Here is a 12,017-nt window from a genome sequence, read left to right as displayed (position 1 = left end):
TGATTCCCTCCTAGCCAGATAGACTCGCCGGCCCATCCATCATTACAGTTCCTCATTTACAAGCAGCCTGAACTCTTCTAGGGGCACTGACCTGATAGAATGCTAGACTTGCTGAAACCTGCTGATCTCTTCAGTGAGCCCACCCGACCTGCTGAACTTGGTGGACACGAACACTGATACTGACTTTAAGTTCGTGACCAAGAATCTCAGATGGTCACTCAGCATTGCCTTCAATTACCTGCATTTACTCTTTCACTCCTCTATGATCATTTATATCTTCTTTTCTCCTGAAAGACCTTCAGTGATGTTCCTTTCTTCCCTCAGCTGATGTTCTTAACTCTTCCTTTCCCAGAGGAGATACAAGCCTTCAGAGGGGACTTTTGCCCTTCCTATACCTGACCCCACCTTCTCTGCCTCACCTTCTTGTGTAATGAATGAAGTGCTGGGCTCAGAGTTGCCTGAGTGGCTCAGTTGGTTAGGCATCATACTTGGTTTTAGCTCAGGTCATGAGATTGAGCTCTCTCAATTGGGCTCTGCACTCAGCACAGAGTCTGCTTGAAATTCTTCCCCTCTTCTTCTCCCTCTGCCTAACTCCCACTCCTACCCTCCACCCCCTGCTCATACATACACATGCTCTCTTACTCTCTTTTTCAAATAAGTAAATAGATATCTTTAAAAATTCATTTAAAATTTACTTTTTAAGATTTTATTTATTCATGAGAGACATAGAGAGGCAGAGACATAGGCAGAGGGAGAAGCAGGCTCCCTGAGACTCCCTCCCAGGACTCTGGGATCATGCCCTGAGTTGAAGGCAGATGCTCAACCATTGAGCCACCCAGGTACTCCACACCCCCCCCCCCCCAAAAAATGTTAAATAAGTGAAGTGCTCAGGGTTAAAAGTTACTCAAGCATTTGCTATCTGGTTCCCATTTCCTTTACTTAAAAACTGCTCTCATGTTCCCTCTCTCCTTTCCTGAATTAATATTACTCCACAGGCATGCTTTAGAATCCGCTGGCTTTGAAACAAACAGATCTCTTCATTTCATACTGCTTTCCCTCACTTTTCCAGCAAAGCTCAGTTGGTTGGTATATTCATAATTTCCGAGGCTCCTCAGTGCATTTTGATGTGTTACACGACTCCCTACCTTTCTGTGTCATGGTGTCCTCCTGCCCCTAAATTCAGTAGCTCAGCCTTGAACTCCTGTCACCTCACCTTTTCTTCTTTCATGGTAATAACTTGAAATCACTTCGTTTATAGTGTTTACCTACTTAGTGATCACCTGTCCCCCATTCCCACCAGGCCATCCATCTCTACCTATCACCCGGTCTCTGAAGTTCTTTGATAAAGGCCGGCCAAAATGAAAATTTTACCAAGCCAGACCCTATAGTTTGCTGTTAACAAATAACTAAGTTTTCTCAGCTAACCAATACTAGGTTTCCTGTGACACATCCCTTTACTGCCCTTATGACAATCACTCTCTCATCCTCACTCATTTCTTTCGTGACCATAATGTTGCCCCCTTCTCTTGCTTCGGTGCCTGCTTTACCTAAGTGCCTTTCTTTCTCTCTTCCTTTGACAATCATCCTTTAGGGTTACCTTTCCCTAGTATTCTTCCCTTTGCTCTCAGGACTGTGGTGTTCGTGGCCTTAGACCTTTTTTTCTATTGACTGCATTTCCTCAGTGGCCTAACGTCATCTCTTTTATTTAATACCAGTACATTTCTTCTTTGCTATCAGGTTCTAGCCAGACTCTGTATTTTAGATCTAACTCTGAAGTCCTTCCTGTCTGTCGCCTTTGTTCCCCTTCACCTTTGGTACTGATCATAAATATCTATAGGAATCCCCTGAGGACTCATTTCAGAAGACAGTATTGCAGGGGAGGGTGGAAATCAAACTACTTGTTGCCCCACCGTCTAATCCGATCCCTGCTAATATTTCAGTATTTGTTTTTGATCCTTTTGTAGTTTATTTTGCCTACATATGTTCAGCATTGAATCTAGCATTCTTCCCACATTTACCTTGGTCTCATGACTCCTTCCTTACACTAAAATGCAATGAAACCCAGGAACACCTGCACCCCGATGTTTATAGCAGCAATGGCCACAATAGCCAAGCTGTGGAAGGAGCCTCGGTGTCCATCGAAAGATGAATGGATAAAGAAGATGTGGTTTATGTATACAATGAAATATTACTCAGCTATTAGAAATGACAAATAGCCACCATTTGCTTCAACGTGGATGGAACTGGAGGGTATTATGCTGAGTGAAGAAAGTCAATTGGAGGAGGACAAACATTATATGTTCTCATTCATTTGGGGAATATAAATAATAGTGAAAGGGAATATAAGGGAAGGGAGAAGAAGTGTGGGAAATATCAGAAAGGGAGACAGAACGTAAAGACTGCTAACTCTGGGAAACGAACTAGGGGTGGTGGAAGGGGAGAAGGGCGGGGGGTGGGAGTGAATGGGTGACGGGCACTGGGGGTTATTCTGTATGTTGGTAAATTGAACACCAATAAAAAATAAATTAAAAAATAAAAAAAAATTAGGAAATTACCACTTAAGATATTTAGGAGCAAAATTGTGCATAATTAATTGCTCCCTTGAAAATAACAGTATAACTTTTTGTTGAAAAACAAGTTTTAAGTTTTAATTAAAAATTTTAAACTTAATATTTATACTGTTAACATTTATAATAAAAAAAAATAAATAAAAATAAAAAAAAATAAAAAAATAAAATCCAGCTGAGGTGTATCACTTGGACTGGCTGTATCCTGTTCCACCCATGGTGGAGGTGCCAGAATTTACTTAGCCAGGCATTTGAATGTCATCTTGGTATTGTAAATGCTGGGAATAAGGTTAAGCGTGTAGTTTGAAAATGTTACCTGATTCAAATGCATACCTTCCTACTTGTAGCCACTGTTTTAGTGCTACTACTTAGAATCCTTATTTTCATTTGGTTTTGTGAAAACCGTATTTGAAAATCTCTTCGCAGTATAATAATACATTTTTTGAAAAATGGGACAGTTTTCTATGTTCAAAGGAATACTCTCTTTCAGGAGAATTTGTGAAGTAATCAGTGAAGCAGTTTGGAAGCATAATATAATTTATGTTTCAAGTGCTGGAAATAACGGTCCATGCCTTTCTACGGTCGGTTGTCCAGGTGGAACTACGTCAAGTGTAATAGGTTAGTTTCCTGTTTTAGAAAGAGACTTATTTAAAAACAAGCAAGCAAAAAACTCAGTGAATCTGATGTTAATTGTATCTCTACTGTATGCAAGTCCCCATGAAGTTGAGTGTACACCCTCAGGACCTGAAAGCTAGTAGAGAACTGCTGATCTGAAGTAGACTGCAGTAAGTGATTTGAGGGAAGGACAGGTACAATCTGGGTTTGCAAAAGTGCAGTTACTTCTGATTCAAGAATTCAGGTGAGGCTCTCGGAAAGAAGTGTGGCTGTGAGGATTTCGATAGGTAGAAATGAGCAAGGAAAGGGTTTTCCAGACCAAGTGAATGACATAAACACAGATACTTGCTTCACTTTTTATTTATAGTATATGACTGCTTATTTACAGTATAGTTTCCTCTAATTTCTCTTGGGACATGCAGAAAGAATCAGATGCCGAGAAGGAGAAGTTTTATTCATGAGAACGTGGCTTCTCTTCCACTGTTTGGTCTACAGGATGCGATGCTGTGTTGCCGTTTCCACTGTACTCAATGAGGAAAATGCCTGTCAGCAGGAGTTTGGGGGAATCAAAATGAGTTGCATTCATAATAGGAAAATGATAAGATTAGCTGTAGCTGCCAACTTGTGTGAAAACGCCCACAAAACGTAACACCCACCTTCTGTTTTTCTTAACATGAGGCAAGAATGAGGAGGAGGATGAACTGAGAGAACAAATAGATAGTAATTGATGTCTAGAATTTTTTACTTTATTTTTAAATTCGAGAGCAATATAAGTCTAAAATATTTTAACATTTATAATTGGATGCATGACAATGAAAGCTCTTTGGTCCCAAATAATTTTTCTAGTGTATACATAAATAACTGCTTGAATGTATACATATTATAGTTATTATTAAAGGCATTCAGTTACTGTAGATGATATAGATACATAATAGCATTTAAGTATCCAATTTTAGAAACTGGTCCTTTAAATTTTTTTTTAAATAACAGTGATCTTAGCTTATTAGGACATGCTTTTATTTATAGATTCTGTTAAATCCTGTATTGAGACAATAGTGCCTACCTGTGATCTGTCCTTTGTATTTCAGTTCTCTAGATATTTTAGATACATAAATTAAAATGAAACAAAATAGAACTGAAAGGTACCTAAAGATCAAAATATACCACTCTGCCGCAGTACCCAGTATTTTGTCATTTTCTTATCCCCAGACTCATTGATAATTTTAAACTAAATTTCATAAAGTGATTACCGTTTTATGTGGCAGCACTGTTAACGTAAATCCTCTTAACTCACATATTTTATTCAGTCTTCTACTCTGCATGTGTATATGTTGCAAAGAAGAATTAGGCGCTGGTAGACCTGGATTCTAAACCTTTTCTCCAACTATCATTATACACTTAGTATTTTCAGCCTTCTCTAGACCCTCTCTAGACTGTTTCTAGATTTCTAGAATGAAGAAACTTGAGTTTGATCCCTGAGAGTCTGTGAATTAAGAGCCTTTCTGACTATTCTGCCTTTACATATTTATCTGGAAGACTGCAGCATGTTAAGTATCTGTGCTGCTTGCTTGTTTTTTACAGCCATTTTGGGGAAGAGGGATACTGCTAACCTTATGGGTAGAATTGTGGATACCGTGGTTGCTTGAAAATGAAGGCAAACTAATTCCCTTATTTTCCTAAAGTTAATATTTTATAGTTTAAGACACATTTCTCATTTTCTTTTACACAGACAGTTTTAGGTATATTTTAATATTTAATCCACATGATAATCCTGGGGGATATTTTTATATTCAAAACCAAAGCACCTAGTATAACATCTGGTACATGGTTAACTTTCCTTGCTCATTAAATTTTCTTTCTTTTCTATTTATGAGCAAGGACTGTGATATAGGGTGATTAAGTATTTACCCAAGGTCACAGCTGATTGAATAGTGGGTTTAGAATTCGGATCAAACTTTATGTCCTTTCATTAATGATGATATTCACCCGACAGGCGTTGGTGCTTATGTTTCTCCCGATATGATGGTTGCTGAGTATTCTCTGAGAGAGAAGTTACCGGCAAATCAATACACGTGGTCTTCTAGAGGCCCCAGGTAGGACATGGGTCTATTACAAATACTTTGTTAAACTACATGGTGGGGAGAGACAAGTGGTAATTTTACCAGGTACATTTTAGTTTTTACTTTTTCAGCATTCATATTTTGAGGAACAGTCTCAAGGAAACATAATTAAAGGAATAAATTTTAGATATTTTATTGTTAGAGTGTGACATAACTGTTCTGAGTATAAGATTAGAAAAACTGGGGGACACCTGGGTGTCTTGGTTGAACATCTGCCTTCAGCCCAAGTCATGATCCCAGGGTCCTGGGTTCAAACCCCACATTGCCCTCCCTGCTCAGCGGGGAGTCTGCTTCTCCCTCTCTCTCTGCCTGCTACTTCCCCTGCTTGTGCTTGCTCTGTCAAATAAATAAAATAAAAATAAAATGATGAGAAGAACTGGTTGGAATCATGATGGTAATGCCAAATTTAAATCTCTCAGTTACAGGTATCTTCCTACTATTTTCTAAATAATTTCTTCTTAAAAAACAAACTGATTTCAGTAGTTTACTATCATTGTTACTGAAAGCAATCAGGCTATAGATCTCTGTGTGGACAGCAAGCCTTGCCTGTATCATCACCACATATTGCCCACATCAGCCCAACTAATTGGCCTAAAACACCACATCACTGAGTAAGAGGGGCCAGGGTTAAGAATCAAAGATTAAGTTGGCAAAGGTTTACATGTTTTATGTTCATTTAATAAAAGTGCTAATTATTAAACTTGTTGATTCTCTTCTAAAATTGATTTTGAAATGTTTTATCTTACAGTCAGTATAAACACAAAGTATCAGAGAACGTGTAAACCAGCCTCTGTTAGTTTTATTTGCCTGTAGGACATTTAAAGATTTATTTCAAGAAAAACAAGTTCACGAATTGTGAGGGAAGCCTGGATTAAGGAGATACTGGCTCACAAACCAGTTATTTTAGGAATGAGAGAATTTGTTCATGTTCACTGTGCTATGAAAATGGAATATTACTACAAATATATGGTTTGATTATTATGGTTAATAAGGTATGAAACATTAGTGATCACAGAATGGAGCATATTCTATATACTATTTGAAAAATCCTCTTTGTCAAGAAAGACACAGAATTTACTTGATTTCCTGGTATTTGCAAGTATTGCATATTTCTTAAAGACTGATTACCCAATAATGTCCACATAAGCACATTTTGAATTTCATTACATACTGCATTTTAGAAGAAAAACATCACTAGTTTTTTTTAAAGAAACTTCTACAATTATGTAAAGTTCTAAAATAAGGAATATGTAAGAATTCTATAAAGAAAACTTTACTTCATATATATGTATATATATGCCCAACATAGGACATGAGCTAACAGCCCCAAGGTTGAGTCACAGCTCTACCGACTGAGCCAACCAGGCAGCCCAAAATTTTATTTTAATAATATTATATTTCCATAACCCTTTTTAGAGCACTTATTAAGTGTTTTATGATTAATCACTTTAACAGTGTAGTGTAAAATGAATAGAGAGCAATAGGAGGTAGTTAGAATTTATGACTCTTCTAGTTACTTTTTCCAGTTATAAGACACTGCATGCTCATTGTGAACATTGATAGACGATACAGATGGTGCAAAGAAGAAAGTAAAAATCACCCTAAATCACACTGTGATGTGTTTGGGTGACATTGTGGTGTACATCCTTTTAGTAATTCTCCTGTAAATAACTGAGAGATCACACTGTTTCTGGTGCCTGTGCAACAATTTGTCAATCAATAATACCATATGAAAATCTGTACAGGTCAACCGATCTTTACTTAACAATGTTCTCTTTAAGATCACTAAACAAGGTGCCACCAACCCACTTTAGGAGGAGGATCTTATTTGTATTGCTTTCAGCTCTCTGTGAAAATTTGAAACCAAATTGCACTATTATCCTTAGCCAGTAATAAAAATAGTCCTACCAGTTGGAGGAAGAGTAGTAAAAGGGAGAGGCCAACAGCTTTTATGGGGAACTTACCAACCACTCCTCCAGGGAGGAAGAAGTGTGTCGTCATGTTATTCCTTTACTTGAGGCAGAGGGCCAGAGCTTGTTTTTAGTGACGACACAGTGATGAGCTCCATGGGCTTTATCTCGTTAGCCCTGTGTAGTCAGAGCCCTCAACTAGAGGCCTTGCAGCCTTGAGCCATCCAGTATGACAGCCATGAGTCATGTGAGGCTAGTCTGCATTGAGATGTGCTAAAGTGTGAAATGTACATTAGATATTTATTTAAGACTAGTATAAAAAACATAAATTAACTCATTTTTTACACTAATTATATATTGAAATTACATTTTGGATATGTTGAGTTAAGTAAAATACATTATTAAAAGAAATTTCACCAGTTTCTCACGAGTTCTTTTTAAATACATCTTTTGGAAAGTTTTAAATGCCTTCTGGGGGCGCCTGGGTGGCATCTGCCTTTGGCTCAGGTCATGATCTCAGGGTTCCCAGGATCAAGAAGGGATTGAGCCCCATGTTGGGCTCTGCATTCAGTGGGTAGTCGGCTTGTCCCTCTGCCCCTCCCCCCACCTCCACTGAGCACGCACATGCACAAGTGCTCTCAAATAAATAAATCTTTTAAAAATAAATAAATGTCCTCTGTGTCCTACATGTCTGTTGGACAGTGGCTGTATTAAACTTTAAAAAAGGAAAGGCTTCTACTTACTAAAGACAGGAAAAAAATGCATTCATTAAGGAATCTGAGCAGTGACATTTATTTTCTCTCCATAAATATACCTGACACCCTTTGCACATAATCCCAGATACATACAGACACACTTAATAAGATTTTGCCCACTTTTAAGATACATAATGGGAAAATAGCTGTGCTGGGTATTTTTTTCCAACTGATTCCAGTACTGCAAATTATGCATGGTATTGTACTCTGATCTATTTGACCAGTGGCCTTGTTATGAATGCCCATGTTGATCCAATTCTCACCATTGTAAGCAAACTTTAATGGCTTTTCCTTCAGTGCTGATGGAGCCCTTGGAGTAAGTATCAGTGCACCAGGAGGAGCCATTGCTTCTGTTCCCAACTGGACATTGAGAGGAACTCAGCTAATGAATGGGACGTCTATGTCTTCTCCCAATGCGTGTGGAGGCATCGCCCTGATACTTTCAGGTAGGGACACTGCTTAGTGCTCTACTTGGTCTAACTCAGTACTGTTTCTAAATTCCAGGGAATAGGTGGTGAATTACCAGTTGATAGCATAATTTAAAGTCAGGCAGTAGTCATAAAGAATAATTGTATAAATTTCTCTCACCTTATTGCAGACAGATACTTGTTTTCTGAAGTTCTCATGGTGAGAAAATGCCCTGGCTCAAAGTAAAGTTTAAGATAGAAAATAACTATATGATAATAAGGATTTGAATTGTATTCATTCATCCAACAAATAAATTTATTTGCTACTAATGGCTATCAAGCATTACTTTGGATCAAAATTACCTGCCCATGTGGAATTTGTATCATAGCTGTGGGAGAGAGACTGTAAGCAGAATTTAAAGTTAGTTTATATTACATGTTAAAAGATCATGAATATTGCTGTGGGGATAACTAAAATGGAAAAGGAGATAAGAGTTTCTGGGGTGATGTGTCAGAGGCTCACGGTATTAATTGGATGGCATTGGCATTGACTGGGATCCAGTTATGGTCACCAGGTCGTCGCAAAGATTCCACCTCAGGAGTGTTCCTCTATGAGATCCCAAGACTCTGCCCTCATTTCTAGCCCTTTTCCATCTCATCAGATTTCAGGATTGCTCCACGTCTCTGGTCTTTGCACATCTTACTCTCTCTGCCTAGAATCCTTTTGTGCCATTTTTTGGTCTTGCAAACTCTTGTACATCCTGGCAAGAAGATTCTCATATTCTTTCCTCTGATAGAGCATAACCTTCTTTTGGATTCTTACTGACAAAATAGGCTACTTTCTTGATTCACTCTTAAAGCAGCATATTTCTGTTTTGTTCATTTCTTTCAACATCGTAAGTGCACACATGTTTGATGAACTCTGGAATGGACAGGAATGCGGTATTTCTCATCTTTTATCTTTCACAACAGTGTTCAACACAAAGTTAACAAATTGGTGGCTTACATATCTTCCAACAGAACAGTCATTCCCAGCCTGGCTGCTTCTGCCATCACCCAGGAAGCTTTTAATCGGTATCAGTATCTAGGATCCAGTCTCAAAAATACTGAATTAATTGAGCTGTGGTCAAGCTTCAGCATCTTTTCTGCTGGTTTGTTTTAAGTTTTCTTGGTGTCTGTAACACAGCCAAGTTGATTAATATCTCCAGCAACCATATCATTTGACCAGCAGTGTTTTAAGATTTTATTTTTAAGTGATCCCCACAGCCAACGTGGGGCTTAACCTTACAACCTCAAGACCGAGGGTCCCATGTTCTACCAGCCCATGTTCTAGCAGCTGAGCCAGCCAGGTACCCCTATGACCAGCAGTATTTTAAAGAAAATGTCATTCGAATGCCTCTACCTGCTTTAAATGTTTGCATCACCTTTGCAGAGTGCACACTAATGCCATTGTGTAATGGACACACAGTGATTTTTTGTTGAATGAAGTGTTTACACAATGCCAGCAGTTTTGAGTCAGACTGTTGTAGTTCAGCTTTCTAGAAAAGATTAAGAAATTGAGTGTTGACACTGAGGTGGCTCAGTGGTTGAGCATCTGCCTGTGGCTCAGGTCGTAATCCTGGGGTCCTAGAATTGGGTCCTGCATCAGGCTCCCCAGAGAGAGCCTGCTTCTCCGTCTGCCTATGTCTCTGCCTCTGTCTCTATCTCTCATGAATAAATAAACAAATCTTCCAAAAAAAAAAGAAAAAGAAAAGAAATTGAGTGTTGAAACACCAGACATTAAAGCCAGAAAATGTACACATTATCTCTACTGGTGAGGGGAAGAGAAGTTTCAAGTAGTACACTCTGTAATACTTCATTCTTGCTTTGCTTTTTAATTTCAGGTCTGAAAGCAAATAACGTTAACTACACGGTTCATTCAGTCAGAAGAGCTCTAGAAAACACTGCAGTGAAGGCTGACAATATAGAAGTATTTGCCCAAGGACATGGTATTATTCAGGTAGTGTTTGTATGAAAAATGGCTTAATAGTCATCAAGATACTGTTTTAGTTGTTACTGGATGGTATTTCCTGTTGTAACAGTGATTGAGTTTATCTGATTCTACATTATATGTTCATAATAGGTTCTGAACTAATAAGCAAAGAGGATATGAAAACAGATTTTGTAGTTAAGACGAATTTGTTGCAGTAAGAGAGAAATACAGTAGACATAAGACACATGGAGGGTAGAAATTCAAAGCGAAGATGTCGAGGGCAAAACTTGTGAATTTAGTGGTGTATGGAGGAGTTCTGACTTTAGTCACTTGGGACTAGTGGTGTGAATCTAGAGACTGGAGCTGGAGGTGAGTGGTCAGACTGATGTCTTGTCTGAAAAGTAGGTAGACTTACCGTCTTTATTTGGGGTCACTATGTAGTTGAGAGAGGTGAACATAGAAACTAGCTTTTTACCTGTACCTTTTTATGACTGAAATCAAATTGGTAATTTACAGCAAAATATTTTCTTGACCCAACCATTGATATTTTACCTTTTGTGTTCTTTTAATTAGGTTGATAAAGCCTATGACTACCTCGTTCAGAATACATCGTTTGCTAATAAATTAGGTTTCACTGTTACTGTTGGAAATAACCGTGGCATCTACCTCCGAGACCCTGTTCAGGTGGCTGCACCTTCAGATCATGGCGTTGGCATTGAACCTGTGTTTCCAGAAAATACCGGTAAGAAATAAAAGGACAGTAAGCCAAAGTGCTCACATTTATAGCTTGAATGAATAGTATCATATGAGAGCAATGCCATTTGGGTTAATGTCCTAAAGAAAAAAGATGAGTTGACAATATTATTTTAAATGTTACATGGTTTAAGGCAGGGTTGGGGGGGTAATGGCAAGCAGAAATCCCAGCATTGTGGCAATTCAGTCAGCCTGGTAACCACTGAGGAAAACAGTAGCCTGTAGCCTGGGTCTTCAGTGTCCCAGAGTATTATTGAATTGTGGATAATGAAGCATCCAGTTTCTTTTGTTTAGCACTCTTACTACTTGGGTGTAAACAGAGTTTTAGTTGGAGGGTGGGAAGCAGAAGCAGCCAGAGAGAACTGTCGCTCCAAGGAGGGGTCACCACCATGTACTTGGCATCTTCCTTTCAGGCAGGTGCTGCTCTCTGCATGCAGTAATGACAGATGCTCAGGGAAACCCCTTATTTTAAGATTACAGCCATGTTGGATAAAATGTGACTGGATCACAAGTGCACTAAAATGTAGGGAAGATTCTGTGACTGCTTTATTTGAACTGTGTTTTGGAAGCACATGCCCTAGTACATTTTATAACTGATTAAGTTCATCTGCTAGATTTTATGAGAAGATAAAACTTTTTAAAATGGAAGAAAAGGAAAAAAGTACTAATCTTTCATTTTTGGTCTTTTTAATGCTAGAAAACGCTGAAAAAATATCCCTTCAGCTTCATTTAGCTTTAACTTCAAATTCGTCTTGGGTTCAGTGTCCCAGCCATTTGGAACTCATGAATCAATGTAGACACATAAACATACGTGTGGATCCGAGGGGCTTAAGGGAAGGATTGCATTATACAGAGGTATTGGTTCATCTTCATTGTAACTTTCTAAGTACTCTTTAAGACATGTAAAAATACCTTGTG

The 12,017-nt window shown here is 38.4% G+C and overlaps 1 protein-coding gene across 4 annotated transcripts in view; it reads left to right on the top strand.

Annotated features, from left to right (window-relative positions):
• TPP2 (tripeptidyl peptidase 2) overlaps positions 1–12,017 on the top strand; it is a 70,463-nt gene that overhangs the window by 29,138 nt on the left and 29,308 nt on the right. For all 4 annotated transcript variants that reach the window (XR_013355516.1, XM_077855036.1, XM_077855034.1 and 1 more), the window contains exons 9-14: positions 3,058–3,185; positions 5,176–5,275; positions 8,265–8,413; positions 10,258–10,373; positions 10,920–11,088; positions 11,797–11,954. Coding sequence is in view for 3 of the 4 variants with exons in the window: in XM_077855036.1 (XP_077711162.1) it covers positions 3,058–3,185; positions 5,176–5,275; positions 8,265–8,413; positions 10,258–10,373; positions 10,920–11,088; positions 11,797–11,954 (820 nt within the window). In the remaining variant the exon portion in view is untranslated. The remainder of the gene's footprint in view (positions 1–3,057; positions 3,186–5,175; positions 5,276–8,264; positions 8,414–10,257; positions 10,374–10,919; positions 11,089–11,796; positions 11,955–12,017) is intronic.

The sequence above is a fragment of the Canis aureus genome, chromosome 17, assembly GCF_053574225.1.
Source record: "Canis aureus isolate CA01 chromosome 17, VMU_Caureus_v.1.0, whole genome shotgun sequence".
In the NCBI taxonomy this organism is placed as follows: domain Eukaryota; kingdom Metazoa; phylum Chordata; class Mammalia; order Carnivora; family Canidae; genus Canis; species Canis aureus.
Note: the sequence above shows the minus strand (reverse complement) of the source record. Positions and strands in the feature narration are given on the sequence as shown.